The sequence below is a fragment of the Drosophila erecta genome, unplaced genomic scaffold (genome assembly GCF_003286155.1).
Source record: "Drosophila erecta strain 14021-0224.00,06,07 unplaced genomic scaffold, DereRS2 tig00000126-arrow-pilon, whole genome shotgun sequence".
Taxonomy (NCBI): domain Eukaryota; kingdom Metazoa; phylum Arthropoda; class Insecta; order Diptera; family Drosophilidae; genus Drosophila; species Drosophila erecta.
Window position 1 is genome coordinate 11,133,408 of NW_020825209.1, and position 27,933 is coordinate 11,161,340.

A 27,933-nucleotide genomic window follows, 5' to 3' on the forward strand; every position below is an offset into this window, starting at 1 on the left:
CGCAATATACTATTAAACCGCTGGAAACCTTTATTTTTCCCGGGATTTGGTTGACTTGTTTTCGCCACTGGCGTTACAATCATTCTGTTATTGTTATTGTTTTGATGCCTTTCTGCGGGAATTTGTTTTTGTTACCTTGACGGCTGACAACCGCGTCATCCGAGCGCCTTGTTATTTGTGGTTTATTCTCGTAAGATATATATATGTATATACGCGTTCGACCTGTCGCATCGGAGAATGTATACCAGTATGCACACGATCCCTTAATTAAATTGGCTTAAGTTACGCACTCGAAAAGGGAGCATTTGGGGGCCAGGGGCGAACTACTCGGTGACGTCAAATCAGAGTTCTCAATTCACAAACCTACTCGCATTAATCGCACCCAACTGTGTCGAGGTAATTGGAATGGGAATCGGATTGAATCGATCACGCGTCGCGATTCGTTTGCAGGGAATCGCAATTCAAAACAGAAAATTCAAAACATTCGGTGGGCTAAAGGGTTCACAGACCACGTCGCATTTCTAATCGATCGTTTGATATTCAAATCCGAACCTTGCAGACATTTTTCAAACCAAATTCCAGCCATTTGAAACTATTATGATTTTTGTGATCACATATTTAAATTTGAAGTCCACTTATGCGTGAACTCATGCTGGGCATCGTTATATTTTGAACAATTCTGGAATATATATATATACAATATATATATATATATATACAATATATCAACGAACTGAAGGTTATAGTTAACATTTTAATCGCAGTTATTATGCCTTATTGTGAATTGTTGCTCCCTCCTTTATATTCATGATATTTAAACTTTAATCCGAAATTAGGTTTCCGCTTTACACCGATTTCGTGCAGTGATCGTTGTAAGCTTCTATCTGAGGATGATCGTATCTCCTGGGGGGCTTATCGACCCATTGACGTCAGGGCCCGGCACACGCCCCCCAAAACGAAGAACTGGCTCTGTGGCTTCTATAGGATCTATTAGTTATCAGTTAGCACCTCACCTGCTCCTCCGTGTGCCACTCCCTCGTACGATCACAAGATACACATTTCCGGGGCTTTTGCTGTCACTGGAGTTTGCGCACCCGTCGTTCCGCCCGCCGACGAATGAGATACACTATATAGATACAGATACGGGAGCAGATACAGGAGCACATGATCGCGATCGGTTCGGTCGGGTTGATGAATGCGGTTTTATCGCCACAGAGATAATACTACCCATCCCCTAACTAATCATTCACGGGCAACACAACAGTGATAAGGCACTTAGTCATCCGATTTGATTACGGATCCGCAAGTCATCATCGGATATGAATACGGATGTCAAACGGTGGTAATTGGTCAGGCGATTAACTGATTTATTTGCATTCGCCTGCGCATTGCGTATTTATTCTGACATTTATTTGGCTCTTATTTATTTTAGTCATTTGAATGCGTCCAATTTGGATATTCTTAATGCGATTATTTGCTCTTGTTAAGTGGAAGCGGGTGGTCCAATAATTCTGAGAAATGGTTATAATGTATGCTTGCTGTTTAGCAAAAAAAAAATATTATAGTTTTTCGCTGTTATATAACGCATTTCAGCAAGCAAATATTATATATGAATGAATTGCGACCTTACTTTGATTTATCATTAACTTTAGATCTTAGAAAACTATACAGGGTACTTTAGAAATTAATCGTAAAAAGTAGAAGCCACCTTTTTATCGAAATTTGTGTGATCGCCCGCCAAGAAAGATCATTGATCTGATGGAAAATCCGATTATATTTTCGTACCTCCACAATAGTGGCTCCATTTTGCCCATCATATTATATGTCTGTGGAGCGACAAAGACATCGCCGTACATCTATTGCCGTATTTATGGTATCCAAAAAAGCGTGGGCGATGGCAAGTGATTTATTTGCTTACGCGAGCTTTCTTTATTTTCTTGTCCGCATCGGCGAACACATTTTTTAACGCTCAAGGTCCCAGGCCCCTTCAGAATTTTCACTGCCGATCTTTGGCATTCAAAAATAGCGCCAGTACCAGTACCAGCGAAATGAAATGAAGAGTTGCGATTGGGGAAAAACAAACACACCGAATTTCTGCTGTTTACCAGCCGCAGCGACTATCTCTTTAATTGATTTCGTCTTCTTTCTTTTTGCTAACGCATACCCCCACGAAAATATTGCTTACGCTTTTTCAAGGTTGCGGTCGCTGCCACAGAGATAAAAAAATTAAAAAAAAAAAAAAAACGAAAGCGCACATTATAGGAATTGTAGATAAGGAAAAGGCAGCAAAGCCATAACGCTTTACGATCCTTTTAACGATCGCGCTTAATGGCTTAACTCGTGGGTAAGTCGCGTGCTGAAGAGACAAGCCCCCATTTTATTGAAGCCCCGAAAAAAGGAGTATTATGCATTCGATTCATAACGCTGAATGGTGTTTATTGGCGAGTCAGCGGCACGTGTGGCTCTCCAAGTGGAAAACCATAAGGGAACCAGAACTATATACGTATGAATATATGTAAATGTGTATGGGTTTTATGCTCAACTATTCGATTCTGTTCGTATGTGTATCTTTTTAGAATGCTTTTACTTCTTGCCGGCTTTTGTTGCCGCCATGCGAATCTTTTAGGGTATTTTAAACGAATATGTGGTATTACACCTGAAAAAATATATTAAATACTATAGCATAGCTTAAAACAATCGTACATCGACTAAAGAGCAGCCAAAAAACAGCATCTTTCAGATCTTCGTCAACTTTTTGTATACTTTTCAAATAAACTAATGAATACATAAGGAATATAATATATACAAGTACCGGAAATGCAACAGATCGTGCATTTCCGTTTTTCCACGCAAGTAGGCTACACTTTTGTGCAAAGCCCCACCAGATGCCCTCTACTTTCGCTGAGTACCAACTAGTTGATCATTACATTTCCCGACTCTCTCGCCATACAAATTTATGCTAAAGAGTTACACACACAGAGAGTAGCAATTTACTTGCGCGTGGCTGCCCGGCACTCGAAAGATACATATAAAAAAAATGTGTAAGAAACCGAACCGACAGAACCGAAAAACCTGACACCATGCTAAATGTGCCTAGTTGGCAGAGTCAGTCGATGAGTCCGGCAATCCGTCAGATCGCCAGACACTTGTGTCCAATATAAGTGCCATACGAACATAGATATCGAAATACCACCAACGCGATCTCCAGGGGCGAGTGTATGTGTTGTGGGTTGTGGCACCTGTTCACCAGTTGCGCAAATTATACATATACATACAGATATATACAGATATACATAGATTGACGCTCTTTGCCCGAGGCGACTCTTTGGCGCTTTTACATAAACTTTTCGCGCGTGTGCTGCTCTGAACGTGGCGCTCATTTTATTTGTTGCTTATATAACTAGCTTGCAGAATGGCCCTACACGGCAAGAATTGGAACTGTGAGATGGATGATACACATACTTGCAAAGTAAATGCGAAAATGAATGAATAAAACAACGCTGCATGCTGAGGAATGACTTTAACATATTGGTACTCAAAGAACCAGATATACATATTTTATAAATTAAGCTCCACTATTTCTCTCTCTGTACGTAGGTTCTGACTCTGTATATTCTTATTTTTATCATTACTGTGAGACAATAAGTGGACGAGCCCTGGAAATCGACCAATCCGCGAGCTCTGAGCAATGGGACTATCGCAAGCGATTATGCATGACAGATGACGCAGTGCGTCAGGAGATATGATCCAAGAATACTGAGAACTTTAAAAGCCGTCTGGCTTTTAAAATATAGTCGATCCAATTTGATCGGGATCATCATTTTATGCTTCAACGTCGCCGTTTTGATTCCCATGGCTTTACACATTACATATACGCACCGCAAACGTTTGTAAGATTGCAAAAATGTATATGATTTTATTATAGTTTAAATAAATTAACAAATGGAAATAAATATTTCATTCTCTAAGCTTATTTTCTGTTTTAAAAAATAAATACAAATGCATTTGTTGTTCAGACATCCACTGGCAAACTCTCATTATAAAGTCAAACCGAAAATTCCAAACGGTATCAATTCTGCTTTTTTTCGCCAAGCGGACTCAAACAAACAAGATTTGGCTGCTAGGTAGCGTGAGGAAATCGAGAATTAGAAACTGGTTCGAAAAAATGCCAACTGGTCTTGATTGCCACATCGCAAGACCCGGCAGAAATACGTAAGTATATGCAAGCAACAAATAAGCTAAATCCAAATACATTTTAAGCGACATACATTGAAATCGATGTGAGACGAAGACAAGAAATCCTGAATTTATTTTACTTTTTTCCCCCAAAAGGAACTCAATTCCGTTGCCATCCACATAGCATTGAATCGTATTTCTCATTCGCTTAGTTCCATTTTTTTGGCAACTTTCATTATCAATGTCAGGCACGATTCTAATTAAACGCTCTTGAAATAAAAAGAGAAGTCCACTAGATAAGGCTTGTCAGCTGCTCATTTCATTAATGGACATGAGGAGGAATCAAAATGAACTCTCTACGCACTCCAGATCATGGGAGTGGAAGACTAGATGACGTGTTGCCAAAATATTTTTCATGAATTGTATGATAAGAGTCTTTTAGATGTGGTTGCCTCAAATCAAATCACCACACTTAATTAATACATTTTTGTATTTTATTTTATAAATGTATTTTTTTTTTGCAGTGTAATTTCCTCAACACATCGCTAATTAATTTCAGTTAGAATCTTTGAAAGTCAAATCAGCAAAATTGGCAATTCGTGGGTTCAGTTATAGAACAGAAACCCTCACATGTCAATCTATATTTATAGCTCTGAACTTTCTAATGATGCGTACATAGGCTTCTTATCACTGATATGGTTATTTGTCCTATGAATTATTTAAGGAACGCTACCAAGCAGAGCTTATCAGGTGGAAACAACGAAGAAGGTGGGCTTGACATCGGCTCTAATCTCAACGCATCACATCGCATCGCATGTTTGGTAGCGCGACTGTTGCTAGAGGGAAAATCTTATCACCTTACCCAAACTGGACGTGCGTCATCGGCACGGGCTTCCTTTCCTCAGTTCCATCTCCGCGTTTAGTTAGTCCTCTTGTGGCTAAGCCTCTCAACCAGTTGCCAGCGATCCAAATTCCAGCTGAATGCCGACAAGTGCTGACAAACTGATTGGTAATGTACAATAATTCACAGTTTGTTAGTATCTGTACATGGGCTCGTCTGTATTTACAAGGTTTGCAATTTGGTAATAAATAGTTACAAGGAATTAAGGAGGACCAGAGGCTAGCGCAGGGTTAGGGAATCTTCTTTAGATGCGAATGCGACTGTTTGTGCTTGACTTTTGAGGTCAGCACATCGTAGCCCAGGCTGATGATATTGTCGTAGAAGATGCGATAATGGGTGGGGATCCAGTAGAAGTTGACGAACTGCGCCACCGGCCACACAGTCCATTCGGCGGCGTACAGCTTCCAGGCCTTCTCCTTGATCTCCTCCCACACTTCGTTCTTGGTCTTCCGCTCCAGCAGGCCCAGAGTGACGAAAAAAGCACTGATGTAGATAGGCGAGCAGATCAGCTGGTCGAGCACGATCTTCTTTGCCACCACGCGCATACTGCGTCCAGGCATTCGTTTGTCCAGCATCTTGTACCAATAATGACAGATCACGCCCACTGTCACACCACTGATGGCCATGTGGGCAGTGCGCGTGGACTCGAAGCGCTCGATTTCGCCGCAATAGATTTCCAGGTGCTGTTCGAGGATGTCACCCACACAGCTCAGGGTCAGCGAGATGCCCACGTTGGTGAAGAGCAGGAAGCGGCTACTGAATGCACTCGCATGCCATTCCCGCAGCTTCTGAAGCGCTCCAACGCCAATGGTGCTGGTGGTTGTGGTGCTGCCCCCACCGGACGCTGCTCCTCCAGCTCCTCCAGTCGCGCCGCTATTCCGTGGCCAACTCATTCGCAGGCTGCGCTGGCCGCGAATGGTTCTGGACAGGATCAGGCCACGGGCCGGGCAGCAACGCAAGGATTGCATGCTGTCCGGCTCTGATTTCTCAATCTTAGAGGACGGTTGTGTTGTGTTCGGTTCGCTGGCCGGTTATGCGATATTTACATGCCCACCACCTTTGGGCTGGCCATTATGTTAGCGGTGTCCAAAAAAAAGGATGTTCTTTCAGGGTTCTGGAGTGAGTTTAGAAAATTATACACATTGTTTTTCGAATTTTTGTTTCTTGATTTGACTTTTGAAAGGCAATCCGGACACACGCAACAGCAACAACAACAACTATCACGTGTAGGGAACAGCTGCTACGACGAGTCGTAACTTAGAGAAGTTATCGATAGTTGAACAATTGTAGCCAATTGACTTAAAAATTATTTAGGTGTTAAGCCATTCATTTATACTGTTTTTCCTGGACGAGGCACACAAGAGATCGAAAAAACTGATACTTATAAAAAAAAATGTATTTTAACAACGGACTTTATAAGAGACCAATAGTCCTTGTTTGTCTGTAAAAAAAAAAAAATTATATATAATATGAACAATAAAACAAAATACAAAAGAACTAAAAACGTAGTACAAACGTAGTATTGAATAAATTCAAATATTTTGTAATAACTTATTTGCCATCCCTAAATCCACTTGCTTTCGATAGCTTTGCATCGATATCGCAGAATGCAGCGACAACCCTAGAAAGCATTCCACAGTGTTTTGTTGTTTTTTTTGTGCAAGCGTCGCATTAACCGTGTTCTATATCCAAATCGGGCATATATATATATATATACATATATCAACCATATCGGATTACAAGTGCCACGGAGCTCAAGTACAATTCCCTGCGGACACCTGACGAGGATTCCCCCAGTGGAGTCATCTCCAAACAGCTGAGTAAGGTACTGCGTTGTGGTTGTTATTCCTGCGTTTCGCAATTGGAGCCCAAAACAAAAGCGCATCGCAGATATAGATAAGGAGTATTACAAGGCCAGGAGTAATCGACACTACCCGTATTATTACCCGCATTTTATAGGAACAAAGGAAGAGCACAACAAACAGACGCATACACATAAGTACTGGGGAGAGCGAGTGAGACGGGGTGAGACTAGAAGAGCGAGAGAGGTAGAGGGAGCACAATGGGACGCATTTTCTTGGAACATCTTGGGGGTCTAAAACTCTTCAATTGCGCCCAATGCCACACGAACCTGACCAACCGTAGTCAACTGATCAGTACCCGATTCACGGGCGCAACAGGTGAGTCCTCCAAGTGCTCCTTCCACTGTGATTATGCAATACTAATCCGATCGAATCCCCACAGGACGCGCCTATCTCTTTAAGCGTGTGGTCAACCTGACCTTCAGCAACATCCAAGAACGGGTCATGCTCACGGGACGCCACATGGTGCGCGACGTCATGTGCAAGAACTGTGGCGCCAAACTAGGCTGGATGTACGAGTTTGCCACCGAGGAATCACAAAAGTGGGTAAAGCAGATAGGCAGCTTGTCCCTATATTTTCTGCGATGCGCAAGTAGTTACTAACTTCGCTTGGAAGGAATATCCATATAAGGAAGGAATATCTATATTGAAGGATTTGGGGTACAGGTATCACCGTTAGATGTTGGATTAGTTCTTCAAGTTCATATTCCCTAGTTTTCCTAACTAGGAAAACTAGCAAACTACTCGTATGGTATTCAGAATCTTTAACAGATTGCACAGGGCATTAGTTTAAAGATATAAATTCTAAGGGTTAAAGCTTAAGCTTAGTATTTTATAGAATAGAAACATCTTACCAATGCTCCAATCTATCTCTTAGGTACAAGGAAGGTCGCGTTATCCTGGAGTACGCCTTGATCACAGAGGCAGAGGGTTTTCCTTCGGAAGCCGCCACCACGAGTCATTGAGCCGATTGAGTAACCAGCCGGAAAACGAGAACCACGCATTGGCGAACCTTGTGTAGCCCTAAGTATTGAGTAGAAGGCCACAGGCGATGGCTTCTATGCATTAGACCTAGTTTAGAGATCGCCGTAGTCAGCTCCGGTGTTCGGGATACCGAAGTATCGGTTGCACATCCGCCACGGAGCACCTACGTCTACGGCACTGTCTTAACGTGACTTAAACGTAGTTGTAGGCACATCTAGCACGTAAGCAGCTGCGGCGCCCAATTCTACCATTAAAATGTCATGAGGCTGAAGTGCTAAAACAAAAAAGGTCCTGTTACTCAATTGGAACTAATTCAGAACTGATGATCCACACTTGTCTTTTTCAAACAAGATCTCTAGACCGTAATCAATCAGCAATAAAGTACCACAATAATCGAATAGAAGATAATATTTAGTCGGGATTCCGTCAACGCGTTTCTTTACTTAGCTATTTTGACAAATGCAGGAAAATGCATCATCTCAGTTGTCTAAACTAGTTAAGATTGTTTGTAACAGCTATAACACCTAATGTTTGCCAGTCTTTTGAGCCATGGCCAGGGCGTTCTCGTTGGCAATGACTTGGAACTCCTGGAAGCGCTGCGATACGCGCTGGTTCATCTTCAGATACTTTTCCATGCAGTTCATCGAGCACTTCTCCTGCAGAACGGATGGGCATTTTGAAATAGATGATCTGCACATTGAGCTAATGGGCACTCACCTCGGAATCCTTCACATCCCGCGATGTAAAGTCGCGTATGCAATCCGTGAAGCAAATCTCGGACAGTTTGTTGTAGGACATCAGGAAGTCGGAAAACTGAAAGGTAGAACCACACATTTGAAATGAAAACCACATTGCATCACTTGGTGCCGCAGGTTTTTGGTGGGGATGGTCTCTCCATGCCCACTTTGCTCACCGTCTTCATTTGATCCTTATCCAGCTGATCCAGGGATATGCTTTCCGGTGCCTTAGCCATCTTGTGCTACGATATTTTATTTAAAATTCTCAAAACGAAAAGGGGCCAATAATAATAATGTGCCTATATAATAGGGACAGCTGGTAGCGCAGTGTTGCCAGATTTTGAAACGGCTTTCCATGTTCTAGATTTATCGATAACTTATTTTCAAATATATATTGGTGAATAATAATATCAATACATGAAAATCAATTTTTAATTTTAACATTAGTTATATAAAATTAAGAAGCTTTAGCAGTAAATAAAATATAAGTGTATTCCAAAATTAATAATACTTCAACTAAATACACCAACTTTAATGTTTTAAAACATTAAATATAATAAAATGAATTTTATGAGACCGATATTCCTATCTAATATCGACTACCAAAAATAAAATATATATCACTTTCAGTGTAGGGTAATCAATTACTTAACAAGAATTTTATATTGTATTTGAAATATTTTTTATGAATAAATATTTTAAAATAAATATTATAACATTTCAAACACTTGTATGAATAACATTTGCCTTGTTATTTGTTCAAGAGGGATGCCAGTGTGATCTTGCAAGTAATCACACTTAAGAACACATACACTATACTCACTGCTCGACCGGTAAGAGAGATTACTTGAAATATTTTGTGACTCTAAATTAGAAGACATGCCTTACAGTCTTCACTATATATTGTTGGGAATTACAGGGCTACAAGAAAATATGTTTCCTAAACAAATATTAAAAGCGGCATAACTATGTGTTCCGACAGTAAGTTAAACATTCTTGAGGCTTTAATTAAGACAATTTTTACTTCTTTGTGCAAGTAACACATACATATATATACATACATACATACATACATACATACATACATACATACATACATACATACATACATACATACATACATACATACATACATACATACATACATACATACATACATACATACATACATACATACATACATACATACATACATACATACATACATACATACATACATACATACTAAAATACATACATACATACATACATACATACATACATACATACATACATACATACATACATACATACATACATACATACATACATACATACATACATACATACATACATACATACATGCATACGTATATACATACATGCATACATACATGCATGCATACATACATACCTACATACATACACTGGAACACACACCACACATACACTACACTCACTGCTCGAAACTAGAAGATATGCCTTACAGTCCTCACCAGAACCAGTTGGGAATTATAGGGCTACAAGAAAATATGTTGCCCAAACAAATATTAAAAGCGGCAATAATTGTGTGTTCCAACAGTAAGTTAAACATTCTTCAGGCTTTATTTAAGACAATTTTTACTACTCACTTTAAAGACCTCACTATTTCACTCACTAATCTCAAAATGTTTGCTTCTTTAGGCAATTTGACAAAGTGAGTTCGATATTCTACGATTACACACAATATCGATAGCATTTTCCTTAAAAAAATGTGGAATTAAACCAATTAAATTTGAAAAATTCTAACAATGCCTAAAAAGGACAGATTTCTGGGGCTGTTTGACATTTATTCGGGATGACGCAGATCTTCCGGACAGATCTGTCCGGAAAAGGGCTAATTTGGCATCACTTCTGTTGAATGGTACTGCTCACCCACGTACTTTTCAACACTACACGGAACGCCATCTTTTTTTCCTCGCAAACATTTTTTTCTTCTCCTGCTTTGTGGGTGTGTTCTTTGGAATAACACGGAAAAATCGCTCAGAATACCATCAAAACAAAGAGAAAATTCTAACTTGAGCAAGCCCAGTGGTAAACCGAATACCACTAATCAGTTACAGAGCCCGAGAAGCAGCAGCTTCACCCACATACATATTCATACATAATGCCACGCTACCGCGAATGGGATTTGGCCTGCAAAGTTTACGTGGGCAATCTAGGATCCTCGGCCTCCAAATACGAGATCGAGAACGCCTTCAGCAAATACGGACCCTTGCGCAACGTCTGGGTGGCCCGCAATCCGCCCGGTTTCGCCTTCGTCGAGTTCGAGGATCGTCGCGACGCTGAGGATGCGACCCGTGGCCTAGACGGCACCCGCTGCTGTGGCACCCGCATCCGTGTGGAGATGTCTTCGGGCCGATCACGGGAGGGTCGTGGCGGTGGCGGAGGAGGCGGCGGCGGTGGAGGAGGCGGTTCCGGCGGCGGGGGCCGCGGTGGTGGCAGTGGTGCCCGTGCTGGAGGCGGTGGAAGGGCTGGCGATGGCGGCGGTCGCTATAGGTGAGTACAGCACAAAAGCATTACATTCAGCATCCCCAGAATAACCCAAACAACCAAAGCACCCAATTACCACTACCCTTCTCTCGATTATGAAATCATAATTTTTGCCATTATGTGCAAAAAAGTATGCAAAAATATATATATAAACATATGTATATATTTATATAGCGTGTGTGTTTGTGTGTATGTATGCATGTGAAAAATCGATTCGCGTATACATACAAAAGCGGTGCCAGCCAAAATACACACAGTCACACATTCGGTTGGGACACCACTGTAAGCCATACATAAACACACACAGTGGCGTCCGTAAAGAGAACAGTCCTATCGCGTGCACACAGTGGCGTCCGTGGCCAACAGTCCTGGTGGCTTTTGCAATTTTAATCGATTGTTTTTAGCTCGTTTTTTTATGGGAATCTAGTTTTAGTACCACATTTCATTGCTCATTATATGCACCCCGAGGTCCATAGTTTAAAGTTCAAAGAGTATAGCTTTAACTAGAGAAAACGTTTTGTTTGTTGTTTTTAGTAAAATTACAAAATACAAGAAAAATGAAAAGAAAATACAAGAAAACTTAGTAAAAACAAAGTAAATCGAACGCTTGGAGCCAATTTTAATGTGGTCTCACAATCATTTTGCAGGATAAAGTCTTCTTCTTCTACTACAACAAGCACAACAAGAACTACTACAACAACAACATCAATAATAATAATAATAATTAAAAGAACAACAAAGAAAAAAGAAAAAACAACAACAGCTACTACTACTAGAACTTCTACTACTCCTCTTCCTTCAACAACAACAACCAAAAGAACAACAACAACAGCTACTACAAGAACAACTAGTACAACAGCAGATCCTGCTCCTCCTATTACACACATTTCACCAACAACAACAACAACAGCCACCACACCACCACCATGCAATAACAATTTGTTGTGCGGCCCCTGCCAGAAATTCAACAAATTCGATATATTCCGCTGACCACAAAACCAATAACCACAACCAAACCGAACGACCGCAACACTACACCCCCTCCACCACCTCTTCAGCTCGACCCTGGCCAAGAAAAAACTGAAAAAATGAATCATCAGCAACGATCCGGCTCCGCAGCTTCAAGAATAATGCACCCAAAACCAGACCGAACCACTCACAGTCACCTAACTATACATTCCACTATGGGGCACACGACTAACTAATTAGAACTATAGAAAATATCAATCTATGCCCATTTCAAAAAGGATTTAGCTGTTAAAAGTTGGTCTTTTTTCTTTGTGCAATTAGCGAATATTGTGTTGGAATAAAAATAGGATTTAGCAAACTAAGATGATCGTTTGCCCCAGAGTGCATTCCACATTTCCACATCATTTATAGTCTGTTAGTTGGCAACATCTTCAGGCTATACAACAGACACTCACGAACACACTTACACAAACTGCCATTAACCACACTAATCACCAAGAACCAGAGCGAATCGGTCGTCGGCGGCAACAGAGCAACTTCATCAAGAATCCAACTCCAAAATGTATCTATTGCATATTTATATATATACACACTCACCAGTCCAGCAACGCTTCAAAAAGTCAACTTCCTACGTCTCCAAGTTGTGCGGTTGTCTTCAGCCTGCTCCTACGTCCCCAACAAACCACCCACCACCTCATCATCCGTCATCTTTAGCGCAGCTACAGCATCAGCAACAAGCTACAGCTACAAAGACCAACTGCAACAACAGCTTCTACTTCTACTACTACTACTACTACTACAACAACATCTGGCAGCCAGTCAGCAAAAAGATCTCTAGGCTGAAAAGCCTTCTGTAGATCTTTTGTTGATTCCACCACTCAGTAGTTGCACCTTTCCCTTGCAATCAAACCAGATTGAGGCTGCTTCACGCTAATTCCTTCAATCGCAGCAAGTATGAAACCTTTGGCCGCCACCAACAACACTGTCCCTCGAACCGAAACGAAAACATAACGCCTCCAACAAAATCCGTTTGTTATAATTGTAATTATGGTTTTTGATAATGTTTTTTTTATCTTTTGTTCTTGTATCCTAACATCTACTGAGATAATGTTGTTCGCGCTAACTGTCTGCTCTCTGTGTATATATATTGTGTAAATGTGTTTATGCATTGATCCGATCAGCTCGAACTCACAGTCAGACAGTTCACCAACCAAACGACCCCACCACCAATCGACCAAGCACCAGCAGCATCAGCAGGGCAAGGCAGGGCAGGGTCTTCTTCAAGCTCGCATCTCCACAGCGCGGATGGTAGGAGCAGCACCGCCACCACCACCAAACCACAACCACCACCTGATCCTCTCTTGCTGCTAACTGATGCTCCCCTACCAACTGCTTCTTCATACGACCTACGTTCTTCGGCTGCTGCAACAGAATAGAATGATTCACCAATATATCCACCAACAACACACACCAAAAAAAAAAAAAAAAACACAACACAGCCACCCTAGTCACAGTCAATCAGCCCAGAATCAGCTCAGTATCGTATCAACAACAACAGCCCAAATTACAACAGTTCAACAAGAACCTACTACTACTACTACTACTCCTACTATTACTACTACTACAATTCAACAACAACAACTCCAACAGTCTTCTCAGTCTGCTCTGCTCATCAACCAACTAAGCAACCTACCAACAAACCAATCAGCCAACCAATCCAACCAACCACCACCAATTACTTTATGTAAATGTCACACCAACGCTTTCGTTAATGGGGCCAAAAAGAATATATATATACATATATATATCAGCTATATCTCCACCACCTTCAAGCACCTTCAGCCACCAAAAAAAAAAAAAAGAAATGAAAAAAAAAATACTGCCAGCTCTCAGCTCCGCTCAGCCCAAATTAAAGCTCCAATATCAGCTCTCCGATCCGTATCCGATCCACCAGATATGTCAGCCCACGTTGTGTGTTGTTTGATCGAGACCACTCTATCAACTTTACGTATCTTAAGGAATTGTTATCTTACTACACGCCTAGTTAAGTTACTCATTGGTGCAAAATCTATTTAATTTGTATTTTCTCTCTCTCTCTTTCTTTCTTTCTCACCTCTCTCTTTCTGTATCCTGTCTGTGTGTCGTGCCCAATATGTTTTCCCCAACGCCACCCATTTCATTGCAGATCCCGCTCACCCCGCCGCTCGAGGACACGCAGCCGCAGCTTTTCGCGGGATCGTCGCAGTCGCTCCGACTCCAGAGATCGTCATTAGAGGAGAAAAGTGGGAAGCAGCCCCGGCCCGGACTACACAACACACACATATACACACATATATATATATATATACATATATCTATATATATTATTATATATATACATATATATATATACATAAACATATATATATATAGAGATATATATTACAGCTACAGAGTTGGGGCCAAAAAGTATCTGTTTTGCCCCACGAAAAAAAGCTCCACAGATTCCTTAAGTTTGACTCAAAAATTCGTCCCATATATCCCCTCCCATGCAAAAAAAAACTTCAAAAAAGACCACCACACAACCCAGCCATCTCCGATCTGAATGGATCGCAAGTATAACCACAGTGCAACTACGGTACACATTGGTTTTTAGGCCTTAAGACTTTGGTAGATTTTAATTCAGAAAGTAAAAATGAAGAACATGTAATGCAGCCACCAGCAACTACAACACACAAAGAGTGAGGCATCCGATGAACGGATGTCAAAGGTAAATGCTATTCTACGTCCGCGAACCCGCATTATTTATCCATTTGTTTTTCTCCGAATCTGTCGCAACACAAAATATGAATTGAGAAAAATGAAAGGTACGGAGGCGTAAGAAGTTATATGATTGATTGGCGGAAAGTGCAAGTAGTTAAGTCGTGAAATGAGAATCAATAAATTGAACATAATTTAAAACTGAAATATACACCATGGTCTTGTTAATTGGGATTGGATTGCGTTGGACTAACAGCTTTTAGTGCAAGAAATTTGTAAGGATCCTCATTTCCCAAAACTGAAAACATCGCAGAGCTTGTTTAACAATATTTATTTATTTTCAAAGTTTTTTTTTCTTCGCTATAACAATTAGTAATGACTTGAACGCACACACATCGAATGTTTTCGTGATCGATTCGGGATAAACACATGCAGGGCTATATATATTTATTATATATATATGTGGATAAATATGCACAATGCAAATTACTTTTACTTTAATTACAATATCAGAATTTTCAATTTTGCTCCGACCAAAAGAAGGTAAACTACTTCTGGTTCTAACATAAATTATTGTCAAATCTTCGCCAGGAGTATTCCATTCAATAAGTGGGTTAATTGCTAACTGGAAACGTGATCGTAGTGATAAAACCTGCGCGGGATGGGTTTACAAATCATAGGGATTTAAAAATGTTTTTTATATATTTTATATATAAAGAAGAGCATAGAAGCATTCAGCTATGACACATTAACAAAGAGGGAAAAAAAAAACAATTAAGGTAATTTAGATTTTAATCCTAAGCCGGAGGATCGACAATTAACACAGGGATCGAGGACGGGGGAGTGGGCAGCAAATCTACTTGTACTTCTTCATGAACTCGGTGTGGAAAACGCGGAATTTCTCCATCATCAGCTTCAGTTTGTCCGTTTGCGGAAGGATCGTGCTGCGGAAGTGCCAGGTGCCGGGCTTCTGACCAAATCCACTGCCAGGAACAATGCAAATGCCTGTGAAAAAAACCCGGAGATAAACCATTAAATGAAAATCGAGCGAACGAGGCCAGCAATCAAAACTCACCGCTCGTCTCGAGCAGCTCAAATGCGTAGAAGACATCGGGGGCCATGCCCTTGGCCTTGGCGGCCGCGATCGCCTTGGGCGGGATCTCGATCTGGGGGAAGACGTACATGGCGCCCTGCACGGGATTCACCTTGTAGCCCTCGAAGCTGTTCAGTGCCTTGTGGACGAGCTCGGCCCGTTCCTTCAGAGCGGCCAGGATGCCATCGCGCTCCTTCTTGTACAGATCGTAGGAGGGCTCTCCGGGCTGCGGTGGGTTGACCAGGGCACTCACGGCCACCTGGCCAGCGGTGGTGCTGCAGAGCGCCGCCGTTATCGACTTGGTCAGCATGGCCTTGACCTTGGGATCGAAATTGAGGACCTCCATGTAGCCGCCGCGAATGCCGCACTCGCCCAGATAGCCCTTCGAGGTGGACAGGAAACTGACCATTTCGAGGCTGCGATAGGGTTCGCCCATTTCGTAGGCCACCTTCTTGAACGACCAGAACTTGGAGTCCTTGTCGTAGACATTGTCCTGGTACACCTCATCGGCCAGAACCAGCACCTTGTTATCGTGAGCGAACTTGATGATCTCCTCGATGTTCTCGCGGGTCAGCACCTGTCCGGTGGGATTGCCCGGATTGATCACGACCAGGGCACGCGGATTGCAGACCTTCTTGGCCTCGTCGTAGGACCGTTGCAGCTCCTTTCTGCCAAGGCTCCAGCCGGTCTCCTCCTCCAGGTAGTAGTCCACCTTGGTCATGCCGTATTCGGATATGGTGGCCGAGTACAGTGGGTACTGCGGAATGGGCACCATGACACCTGGTGGCTTGCATCCCACCTCGGAACTGAAAAAGAGACGAGCGGGTTAGGCATTGATGTTCATGGGTCAATTGCAAATCGAGCTTTAAGTAGATTTACACTTGCTTAGGAAACACGCAGTAGTATTTCATAAACAAAGGGTTTTGATAATACTCCTGAGCAATAAACGCCTAAAATTATTTATCTATCATGCTGCTATGGAAGTTATCAACCCAAGAATGGGCCAATTTGGGCCATATCTCTCGCAAATCTCTGGATTTAACTGATAACTCTCGAAAGAAGCGCCATATCATGAGCAATAAAGATGTTTGGCCTGAACGTACTTGATCATGGAGAGAATGCTCTTGATGCCGGGAGAGGCGCCGGCGGTGAGGTAGATGTTCTGCCAATCGGAGGCGATGCCGCCATCCCTCTTCTCGATGTACTGGGCCACCTGGCGACGAACCACCTCCAGACCGGCGGAGTCGGTGTACGAGCCCACCGACTGACCCTGGCAGCCATCCAAAATGGCACAGGCGCGCTTCTTAACGTCCTCGGGATACTCGGGCGAGTCCAGCAGTCGTGTCTCGAAGGTCAGCGCCATCAGCTAGTAAGTAAGTAATAAATTTAATCAAATCATATCATAATTTAAGGGGCCAAACTCACCTGACGCAGGAAGGTCAAGGGCTGCTGACCCATCGCATGGCAATCTCCGATGTTGGCTCGAATCACCTGGTCGAATGGCTTCTGGACACCCTGCAATCAAATTCAATCGGAACGGAATGGTAAATTAGCCATTTGAAATTACTCATTGTTTGTTCGGTGGCCAAATGAAATCACCCAGGCTGGCGGATCAAATGGACATTTAATATGTGGCTTTCGCCATGCAAATTACCCTCAAGTGGTTTCCAAAGTGAATTAGCCCAGCCCCACAATTGACCGCCTGGTACGGAGTAATCGATTATATTTCAAATTCAATTCAATCAAATATTTATCAGTAACGAGCCATTGTTGGTTTCAGCAAATAGTATGCTCTTTCAAATAGAACTGCTCTTTCAGAAACAACTATTAAATGAGTAACATTATAGTCACTTAAGGATTTAAACTTGTTAACATCAATATAATGTATTTCACAAAGGCATACTCTGTGGATAGAAAAATAGATATTTTGGGTCTTCCTAGTGCATCTAGTACACTTTGGAGTATCGCCATTAGTTACTAACCCAATTTAACATTCTACCCCAATTTAAGTCATTCAACCCCATGGGCAACCAGTTGATACAAAGGGACAGTGGAAACTGTCATCAGGGCAACACACAATTTGCAGGGCACATGCAAGTTGCACTCGTTCATTGAAGACCCCATCGTCGTCTCGGGTTCCATTCAACCACGCTCAAATGGCCAATTTACCACATAATGTCACGGAGGTTGGAGGAGCTGGGATGATATGATATTGTGTGTTTTTCAGAGGCGAAACAATGCAAATTGCGGCATGTAAGTGAGCTGACGTCACTTGGCAGTCGATGTGTTTGCCTGACAATGTAATAAAGGGAGAATTAAGGAATTCACAGTCCAACACGCAGGCAAATTCATCCAGTGTTCGAGTTTGGATACTATAATCGGCAAGTTCTCACCGTGCGAACGTGTTCGCAGAGTCCATCGCGCCACCTTATCGAATTCAGTTAATTATTCCTTTTTTTAATTTCGAAAATTACTGATAAAAGTGTTGCCGAGCCGAGGCAAATGGGTTGTGTTTGTGTTTCGTGTGGAAATATCTATAGAAACGGGGCCTATCGCATCGCAAGCTAAAGAGCTAACAGTGGAGTTGGAAAACAATGTCAACGAAGGTTTAAATATATAAAAACCGCAGAGCTAAAGAATCAATTTACAGCCGCTTAAAACGCAATTAGATATTGCTAGCTAGTTATCAGCATCATTTCGATATGGCTACTAATTAACTGACCAGCGCTGTTCACACCTAAAGAATTGCTTCTGATTCTCCCGTTTATATATTCTTAATATTCGCATACCCTTTCATCATTTCGCACTTGAAATCGCTGTAAACAAACATTTGGTGCCAAGTGGCAATATAATTGATAACTATATACTCGTGCAGGTAGTCGTATAATCATATAGGCCCTGTATAAAAGGCGTTGGCAACCCAGACTTTATCGCTAATACGAACCGAAAGAATAATAATATGCTAGCGAATGTTAATGTCAAAAGGAAGTCAAAATAAACAGAGGCAAATGGGTATGATTAGGAATTGGGAATGATTAGGACTTGGGTAAGTAATTAATGATATTTTCCGATCAAATTCTTAGCCATGTTAATACTATATCAACTGAAACATTTATCGTGGTGAACAGCATGAAGTGCAATACATTCCAGTGATAAGAATGCCTGCTGCTGACAGATGATGAGTTCCTTTTGGAGTATTGCCAAATCCGTATGGTGAGTCTGTGCGCAAGTGGAGGAATTTGATAAAACGCAGAATGAGCAGCACATCAGATTCAGTCGTGCGGATAAGGAAATCAATCGCAGCGGGAAAACTGGGGGGAAATCAACTGGCTGGCTGTCAGCGGCAATAAAAGGCGCACACAGAATGTGAAAAGTCAGCGGGGACCACAATGGATTTAACTATATATATATTCTCACATATTGTATACATCGTATACTATACGTTACGGGTCAAAAAAGTTCGAAGAGAATTTCGCAAAGCAAGTGAAAAGGCAGGGAAAGTGTGTACAGCATATTTTCCCACAGCTCATGCGCATGTCCCGTCTTTGTTATGATTTTTCACTTTCCCAGTGATAAGAAAAGGTCCACGGAATCAGAATCATCCCACGCCCGTCCCACAAATTCCGCACTTATGTAAGCCAAGTTGAAGGTCGTTCAGTGAACCCGATTCGCGTCCGTCGCTCTCCATCTACTTTAATTAATCCAAGACCAAGATGGTCCAAGAAATACAATTTAGAATAATTACAAACATTAAATGGCAATTAAGACCATAACTCGTCATGGAAAACGGTGGAGAAACACGGTTTTTAAGTCGTGAAAACCGGGTAAATGGCATTTGGCGAACTCCCCAGGGAGAAATCATGCACACTCCAACCAGCCGAGCAGTACTTAAATTAATTAGTTTATTGACTTGTTTGCTCTGCCCCAAAAAGTGTAATATCCCTCAACTCAAAGTTCACCTATAAAGAATTATATTCCGTTTCAGATAAGTCTCGATATTTTTATAGCGCTCTGATTACAATTCCTGCTCTTATCTGAACTTTGGGATTACTTCTGATAGCTTTATCGTTCCCTAAATTCTTGGGCAGAGCTCTATTTCAAACTACTCAAAAATTGTTGTTGTGTAATAAAAACAAACAATTGTTTTGCTCAACTTTGTATTCTTTGGCAAACATTTTGCGCTCAAAAATTAAATAAAACATATGGCATTTTACTTTGCACTCTGTTTTCGTAAGCTCTTTATGTTTGTGAATCAACAAATATCTTTGTGAACCGGTTTCTTTTTATTGACAAGCATATTGTCTTTGCAAAAATGTATTTTTCAAAACAAAACATTAGCGCACAAAACGTGCGAATCAACAAAAGGCTAAATTTGCATGATTTTAAGTATAAAGTGTGGCAAAACTTTATACAGTATATATATTTTTTTGGCAAAACTTTATACAGTATACTTATATATATTGCAAAACTAATTTGAATATTGGGGTAATACAGTAACTTAAACTGGTACTCTCCTATTTTTACCAACTTAACGACTTTAATTTGTGGGCGTATTTTTCAACAGGTGTCCTTAAAAAAGGGTGGTTTTGATTATCAGCCGAAGGTAAATGATTTACAGCTGCGTTCCCGCCCAATCAAGCGTGAATGAAAAAATAAAAGGGCGGCAAAGCGGCAAAAAACAAACACAGAGGCAGCTCACACTTGATACATATATACTTATATACATACATATATATACGTACATGTGCCTGTACGTAAAAGCTTATGTATATACGTACATATATGTACATAAAGATATAGCGTGCTTAGACATTAAAATGCGGGCTCTGAATTGCCATAAAATTGGTGAATCGAAGGGGGGCGCAAAACGCTGGTTAATGGCGTCGCATTTGGCGCTCTGTTCGCCATTGCTTGTGGATCAATTTCCCCTGTTGTATTAACATTAACACTCACCTTTTCCAGTTCCTTTTCGATTTCCCCGGCACGAATCACCAGAGGACCGCGAACCGCATATTCCATGGCAATAAAGTTGGGATTTATGTTTTCCAGTGTGAGCGCTTTCGACGACGACGGCATTTTGTGGCTGGTTGAAAAGGAACTGAGAAAAAAAAAAAGGCGGGTATTCACTTAGCAATCAGCATTCACTTTGTGTTGTATATTAATATTAACGTTTCGATGTGTTTTAGTATATCTTTATCATTCAGCGAACGAAACTAACCGGCGGACGTCTAACGGTTGAATGAAATCGCCGCTTGATTCGTGGCGCTTCGACGTCGCTGCCGCCAGCGCCGTCGACGTTGCTGTTGATTTCGCCGCACGTCGGTTGGCATTGTTGCTGTTGTGCAGGAACGATTTCCAGCGGCGAATAACGTATTGTTGCTGCTGGCGCTGATGCTGCTGCAACGCGGCAGAAACTGTGGCAGCAGCAGGCTTAATTAGCATTCGACTCATTATTTCTGCAACGAAAAGGGAGCCAGTTAATAATTACTCAACATACAAAAATGCAAGAAAAAAAATTGACACACCGCGCTTAAATGCCAAAAAATTAGCACAAGAACAGCGAGAGGAAGAAGCAGAGAAATTAAGGGTGTGTGCGTGTATAAGAGTCCAGCTCACAATTATAAGAGCGGCAAATTCAAGGGCTCAGCTGTTATCACTGCACCGAAAGAAATGAATTTCGATTTACAGAATCCGAGAAATCATAAAAAATCGATTAATTATATACAATTTTTTTGGAATACCGATATGCAGTAGTTATTAATTCTTCAATTATAGCAATCATTTTATGGGATTGTGAGCCGTACTATTCTAGTATCTAATGACATTTTTTTCCTGTGTACAATTTTGTATCTTATCAAAAGCAAGGCGTGGTATCATTGACAATTTTAGGGCTTATCAATGGCATTGCTAGTGGTTCGATACTTTATTTATTGCTTTTCTGTTTATCAAGAAGTTGAAGAGCGAATATTTACAATCGCTGAAAACATTGCATTTAAAATTGCTGCTGTGTGCATTTAGCCTAGACTCAAACCAAATGCACTCGCCGCAAGGCGCGCACTTTAAAAGTGCAATCAAGCATTTCGTATCTGAGTTTTCGGTTTTCCAAAAACAACAAAGTTTACGATAAATGTATGTATGTGAGCAAAGCTCAAAAATGTATTTTATTTTAAAGGCAACATATATACATATTTTTAAAAGATATATAAACGGTTACCAGCGGTGTGCGTTATCATTGAATAAAATGGGTGCCATAAAGCTTAATCTCAAGAACATATATTGCTTTACCATACAGCCAGCATAAGAAGAAAATTTAATTAAAAATGGAAACACTTAAATTCAACTTGTGTGTGCTATATATTTGACTATATTTCTTATCTTAGTGGCACTTTTTTTAGAGGCAGTTGACGGATTTTCGGACCATTTACTCAGACATTATGTATATGATTTAATAGCTCTATTTCTCCATTAAATCCAGTGGCATGGCATCCATTGGTAGTGGGTACTATCAGTTGGGCGTACTTTTGACTTTGAGCTAAATGAGTGGAGCTTATCAGTGACGTCCTATTCCCAGCTTGCGATTGCCCATCTTTCAATTGAATATATTGTACATATATTATATACATATATATATTTCTGAATTCTGCACTTTGAAACGCCAATTGCGTAATGCAAAAAATTAGAAAACGAACAAAGAATCTTTTAGAATCATGACAATGACCAGAAATCGGCATTACCTCCAATATACTATACTTTTCGCACTTAAATCAGCGTCAATCAGCCGCAGATTGTTTGCTTTCTTTTTAGCGACAGCGAAATTTTAGACATTAAAAATGTACTAAATACAGGTCCCGAAAAATATACAAATGTATGCCTTTTTTATCCGCACATACATATGTATCTTTTGACTATATATGTATATATATATATATTTGTATATTGGTTATTAGAGTCAGACCCAAACTCGTTGGTAATAATTTTTTGGTTTGACTTGGCGATACTTTAAAAACCGGTTTTAATGGGATATATATGTATATATATATGTATATAGATGAAAGTGTATGGAAAGGGGGAGTGTAGTACGAATTTGGAATCTTGCGAGGTGGATAAACATCAGAACAGTGATCTCTGTTTAAATTTGACAAATCGTATTAGTTCTCATATCTAAGGATATACATATATACATATGTATAAAGTCCTGTACGATTTATTAGAATTTGTATAGGATAACCATCTATGCATAGTACGTTTGTATCTTTATCGCAAACGTTTAGAAACATCTGTTCCCAGAAAATAAATTATATTGCTATTGCCTCAAAAATTATTTTATATACATATGGTACATATGTATATAATGGAAAAGTATTCAAATCTATCTGAAAAAAGAAAATTTCAAATGAAACTTTGCAATCTTAAACATTATTTTGGAGACACAACTTTTTAGAGTCAATGTTTATCTGCGATATTTTGTTTGTGATTTGTTTTGACAACAGAACTGCCTTATGCAACGAGCTGTTTAAGAAATCGGAATCAGAATATTATGTGGACTGAGTGCACTTTGCTCCATGGTTAGACCAACCCCACACCCCCCGCTCCCCACGCAATTTCACCCCCTGCATGGAGGATTATCAGACTTATTTGCCCGCATCCCAACTAGATAAGATAGTAGCGATAAGGAATCCAATTAGAACATGCCCATTCAGATTCACCATAATCATAACTTTTGCCAAACGCCAGCAAATTATATTGTAACTCGATTGACACGTAGAAAACGCAACGAAACAAAAAAAAAGAAAAAATGGGTATAGGGGGTGTTTTGATGTGCTAATTGGTTTGCTAAACAGCTGTGAACGCCGCACAAATTGAGCGCAAAAAACCACACGGCACGCAATTCAATTAGGGAAACACGCAAAACGATAAACAAAATCAGGGTACTACTTTGAATTAGATTTTTTTGGGCGCACAAATCACTTTCACTGTCACTTCCTCGCTGCTCCCAATTAGAATTTCTCGGCCACGGTGTTTATATATATTGTACATATATGTATTTATATACGTATGTAGGTAGTTCAAGAGCAAAAAATCGATTTTTCGCTGCACTTTTTAATCGTTTCACCTTGATGGGCGCAAGTGGGCGTGGCGATTATCTAACGGCGTTTGTTGTGATCCCAAAAACTTGCATAAACTTATTAATAAACCGTTCATACGCGATATGTCTGTATATAATATACCTAATAAAAACGTGTGTGCTTGTTGTGTGTTTCTGTGTGTTTGTGTGTGTTTGTCTGTTAGAAGTGTGCGGCGTGCGACTTCCAATCACAATCGTATCAGAAATGCAAAGCTCTTTGGCCGCTAGACGCAATTAGGGAACTGACATAAAACTGAAACCGAACCGAAATGGAAATGAAGTGCTGGCAGTATTTACCGACTAAATGTTTTCTTGTGGGCAAGTCACGATGAAGCGGGCAGCGATTAAGTTTTAAAAATATCACGTCTGCAGCCCTGGCAGCTAAGCTTTCGATAGACGGCGATAGATCGATAGCCCAGCGATTATAACCATACTGAAAAGCTCAAGACATTGAAAAGTAAACATTGTGGTTAAAAAATAGCTCTTTCTAAATCGAAATTAATTGTTACACTCAAATAACTGCGATCATTTGTAACTCACCTCTATTCTTCAACATATTTACTCTTGTTTCGTATTTTACACTTTAAATTTACTTCAACAATTTAGCTGACTTGGTGCGCCTCTTCATATACCAGAGTATTTGATTGTTGTACAGTGTTCCATTGAATTAATTTTTATTTCCGTCCCGACCCGTGTTGTCTATTCTCTCCAATTATAAAGAAACAATGCCACACAGTTTACCCATGGTCTACTTAGGTCATACAAATGTACATCGATTTATAGTATTTTTTAAAATTTCGATACGAAAGACAGGAAATAAACGTAATTCACTGAAGGTTTGTGCGAATATTTGTTCCTCCGTAAGAAACAATGTTTATCAATTGTTAAGAAAGTTTATTTCACTTCTACGAATATTCAATACTTTTTCGCATGTTTTATTTCACTCGAAACTTACTGCTAACCAAAAAAAAGGTTTGTCTAATTCTAGAATTATGTACAGAGTGCATTTGGGAAAACTATGGGTAGTACAACCCAAAAAACCCACGGCTACGTGCTGATGCCCATGATGGATTCAATGGAGAAGCTCAGCTTGGGCTTCTTTCCAGTGGCGGAGGAGGCGGTGACCGCGGGCGTGGTCATCGCTGGATTTGTGGGCGGGATCGTTAGCGGTATCGTCGGCGGCATCGGGTGATAAATGTGCTGCTCCTGGTGAACTGGAGCGCAGGCCGCGGCAACGGTGGCAAAGTACAAAGCGTTCCCGCCCAGCGTCGCCTCCATGACGTGGTTCAGTTCCGGATCGGCGAATGCCCGCCGTTTGCGCATGCGCTCCATCAATGGCGAGCTGAACGTGGGAAATCGCTGTTTGTACTCTGGAAGAAAAGGGACCACGAGAAATGGACAAAATTAGTGAGGGTTACGGGGGCGTTATCACTACAAATTGCCGCGATTCGTTATGAATGGGTATTGTAGATTGAAGCAATTTATTATTGGGTAATCCGAGACACGCGTCGCTTGGCCAGACAACCAGACAACCAGACAGCCTGGCACCGTTTTGTTTCAACTTCGGGATTGTTTCGGGATCTCCACTTATACGGAAACCAGATGGAAAACCCAAAGAAGTCAATTGCTGTTGCCACATTTCGCTCTTTCGCTTGTCGAATAGGTTTTTCCGTTTTGGTCGCGTCTCAGTTTACCGAATGTGACTCCCTCAAGTGATTGGAAAATGTGCGTACACTGCACACACATTTCGAAGCATCCGATTTCAATTGTTTTTCGTCAGTCGTATAATTGCTGTTGTTATTGTTGGGCATCAGTCATTTCCTGTCCACGTCCGCGTCCATGGACAGGGGAAAAGAGATGGGGATACGGGAGACAGGAGACAGAAGACAGAAGACGGGAGACAGAAGACAGGAGAGGATCTCCGATTACGGACGGGCCAGACAGTCTGGCACCGTATGGAAAACTTATCATTTCAGCTGGGCCGTCCACTTCACGACGTCCAGTAATTTCCAAATTGGAAAGTGGCTGTTTGATTTCGGACTTATAGATATATTTTTTGATATGTACAAAAGCAATGCTCGTTGCACGGAATCCTTAGTTAAAGTCTACTAACCTTCCATGGCAGCTGTGATATGGAGCGTAGATTGCTGCAAGCTGCGAAGTCGCTGCTTGTAGATCCTCTTTTGGGCCATCAGAGCCTGTCGGGTGGCGGATGAGGATGAGGTGTTAACGCTAGATGGTGGATGCGGATGCGAATGTGGATGTGGATGTGCCGGCGGGGGCGATGTGGAGGTTAGGGAATCCTCGCCTTCGCTGCTGGAGGTGCTGGCGCTGGCCGCCGGTATGCCCGAAGATTTTGCGGATGATGTGGTGGCCTCCAGGGCCTCCATGGTTTGCTGTCGTCGCAGGGCCACCTGGGCGGCCATAACCCGCTGGCGATCCACGACCAGCTGGCAATTGGGGCAGCAGCACTCGCGCCAACGGCACAGTCGCTTGTGACCTTTGACACAGGAGATGACGCCGTGATTGCGACACCTGGCACACTTCGGCGTCCTCAGGAGACGTCGTTCCCGCTGGCAAATCCTAACACTGGCGTCCTTGCTCATCCTGGCTCGCTGATCGACTAAAAGGATGCGGACCGGGGCGCGAACATTTATGCACTGCCAACCGCAGCTACTTGTCGCCGTCAGACTGTCTGGCAGCGTCAAGTGGTTTCCGTCGTCGTCGTGTCCCAGGGGATCCGACACCCACGAGGTGGGCATCCGAGCATCCGAGTATCCGAGGGATCGGAATCGGGATCGGCATCGGTCCCTTGCCTGCCATTGGCTGCTAATCGCTGGCTCTAAATTTAGAAGATCCAATGGCCGCACAGATGTCTCGCATCAGCAGCCGAAAGATACATTCTGCTACAGGAGGACCTCTTTGTAAGCGATTTCAAATTTTGTTCATATATATGATATATATCGGTTATGGATTATATAAAACATTTGGTTAACCAAATATTTGGGGCACCTGAAAAGATTTGACAAGTAAAAGTAACAAAGAATTGTTTAGGGTTCGCCTTAGGCATGTTTTACTATACCTTTCCAATCCGTACATCTTTGTTTGGACTGCGTATTTCGTCAAAGTGCATATGGATTTCTGGCTGTCTTCCTTTAGTATCTTTATTCGTTTATTTGACTCAATTTTGGTTTACTTGTATAACAATTTGTAGCATTCATTATCTCATATAGCACGTATATATATATATATATATTTCAGTATAAATACAAATTCAACACGAGTTTAGCTTTATCATTTCATTAGCTAATAGTACGTAAAAAAAAGAAAAAAAATTCTCAGCGATTTATATACTAGAAGTTTTTAGGGGAAAGGACTTTCCACTTAATGCCTTTTAAATGCCGTCTTCATATATGTTTGTGTAAATATATATATATAGATGTATATATATATGGTACAGCGCGTTTCACAACTAACATTTTTTAAATTTCGGAACAAATGATGGCCAACAAGGATTGGCGATTGTCAAATAATTTCGAATTCAGCCAGCTTTTAATTAGGATATGTAATCGAACTCACCACTAAAGGTGTCAAATGGGAAATCGCGTTCTTTGAACAGAATAAATACATTCTATCACTCCTATCAATCCTAACAATTGTGAAACGCACTGTCCCTCTGCATATATGTTTTTATGTATATCCATTTAGTAAGTGTGAGTTCAAAACGTTACTGAGTTCTATTAGAGGATTACATTGATTAAAGCTTGAGCTAGAAATGTGCCAGGTTTTCGATTCGATTGGTTGGTCAAAATACAGGTGCGACTAGGAAAGTACTG

General features: G+C 41.2%; 6 protein-coding genes and 1 long non-coding RNA gene across 15 annotated transcripts; 3 read left to right on the top strand and 4 right to left on the bottom strand.

Annotated features, from left to right (window-relative positions):
• Positions 1-5,186: 5,186 nt before the first annotated feature.
• On the bottom strand, positions 5,187-6,328 carry LOC6550832 (mpv17-like protein 2). Its single transcript, XM_026982326.1, has 2 exons — positions 6,252-6,328; positions 5,187-6,191 (listed from the first exon to the last, which is right to left on the bottom strand). The coding sequence occupies exon 2, from the start codon at positions 6,043-6,045 to the stop codon at positions 5,308-5,310; it is 738 nt and encodes a 245-aa protein (XP_026838127.1). The 5' UTR covers positions 6,046-6,191; positions 6,252-6,328; the 3' UTR covers positions 5,187-5,307.
• A 315-nt stretch (positions 6,329-6,643) lies between these two features.
• On the top strand, positions 6,644-8,326 carry LOC6550833 (protein yippee). The gene is made up of 4 exons (XM_026982211.1): positions 6,644-6,902; positions 7,037-7,257; positions 7,322-7,481; positions 7,817-8,326. The coding sequence occupies exons 2-4, from the start codon at positions 7,140-7,142 to the stop codon at positions 7,902-7,904; spliced, it is 366 nt and encodes a 121-aa protein (XP_026838012.1). The 5' UTR covers positions 6,644-6,902; positions 7,037-7,139; the 3' UTR covers positions 7,905-8,326.
• An 11-nt stretch (positions 8,327-8,337) lies between these two features.
• LOC6550834 (mitochondrial import inner membrane translocase subunit Tim9) lies at positions 8,338-9,024 on the bottom strand. The gene is made up of 3 exons (XM_001978240.3): positions 8,837-9,024; positions 8,641-8,736; positions 8,338-8,579 (listed from the first exon to the last, which is right to left on the bottom strand). Exons 1-3 carry the CDS (start codon positions 8,894-8,896, stop codon positions 8,448-8,450), a joined length of 288 nt encoding a protein of 95 aa, XP_001978276.1. The 5' UTR covers positions 8,897-9,024; the 3' UTR covers positions 8,338-8,447.
• Positions 9,025-10,537: 1,513 nt separating this feature from the next.
• LOC6550835 (RNA-binding protein 1) lies at positions 10,538-15,090 on the top strand. 2 transcript variants are annotated; one of them, XM_015155854.2, is made up of 2 exons: positions 10,538-11,177; positions 11,819-13,629. In XM_015155854.2, exons 1-2 carry the CDS (start codon positions 10,786-10,788, stop codon positions 12,159-12,161), a joined length of 735 nt encoding a protein of 244 aa, XP_015011340.1. In that variant the 5' UTR covers positions 10,538-10,785; the 3' UTR covers positions 12,162-13,629. The 2 variants fall into 2 exon arrangements, with proteins under 2 accessions (XP_015011340.1, XP_001978277.1); XM_001978241.3 differs by lacking the exon at positions 11,819-13,629 and adding an exon at positions 14,326-15,090 and having other exon boundaries at positions 10,544-11,177.
• A 563-nt stretch (positions 15,091-15,653) lies between these two features.
• LOC6550836 (alanine aminotransferase 1) lies at positions 15,654-24,671 on the bottom strand. 6 transcript variants are annotated; one of them, XM_026981861.1, is made up of 7 exons: positions 24,638-24,671; positions 21,191-21,428; positions 20,926-21,070; positions 17,398-17,487; positions 17,076-17,338; positions 15,955-16,778; positions 15,654-15,884 (listed from the first exon to the last, which is right to left on the bottom strand). In XM_026981861.1, exons 1-7 carry the CDS (start codon positions 24,651-24,653, stop codon positions 15,736-15,738), a joined length of 1,725 nt encoding a protein of 574 aa, XP_026837662.1. In that variant the 5' UTR covers positions 24,654-24,671; the 3' UTR covers positions 15,654-15,735. The 6 variants fall into 6 exon arrangements, with proteins under 6 accessions (XP_026837662.1, XP_015010653.1, XP_015010655.1 ...); XM_015155167.2 differs by lacking the exon at positions 24,638-24,671 and adding an exon at positions 24,201-24,489; XM_015155169.2 differs by lacking the exon at positions 24,638-24,671 and adding an exon at positions 24,086-24,489.
• LOC113564489 lies at positions 18,301-21,079 on the top strand. Of its 3 annotated transcripts, XR_003408039.1 has the most exons (3): positions 18,301-19,018; positions 19,101-19,185; positions 20,935-21,079. It is a non-coding gene; the product is annotated as an uncharacterized LOC113564489 (long non-coding RNA). The 3 variants fall into 3 exon arrangements; XR_003408038.1 differs by having other exon boundaries at positions 18,329-19,185; XR_003408040.1 differs by lacking the exons at positions 18,301-19,018; positions 19,101-19,185 and adding an exon at positions 19,472-19,605.
• Positions 24,672-25,013: 342 nt separating the features above from the next.
• On the bottom strand, positions 25,014-27,239 carry LOC6551134 (protein male abnormal 3). The gene is made up of 3 exons (XM_015155166.2): positions 27,180-27,239; positions 26,211-26,939; positions 25,014-25,467 (listed from the first exon to the last, which is right to left on the bottom strand). Exons 2-3 carry the CDS (start codon positions 26,857-26,859, stop codon positions 25,145-25,147), a joined length of 972 nt encoding a protein of 323 aa, XP_015010652.2. The 5' UTR covers positions 26,860-26,939; positions 27,180-27,239; the 3' UTR covers positions 25,014-25,144.
• Between the last annotated feature and the right edge of the window lie 694 nt (positions 27,240-27,933).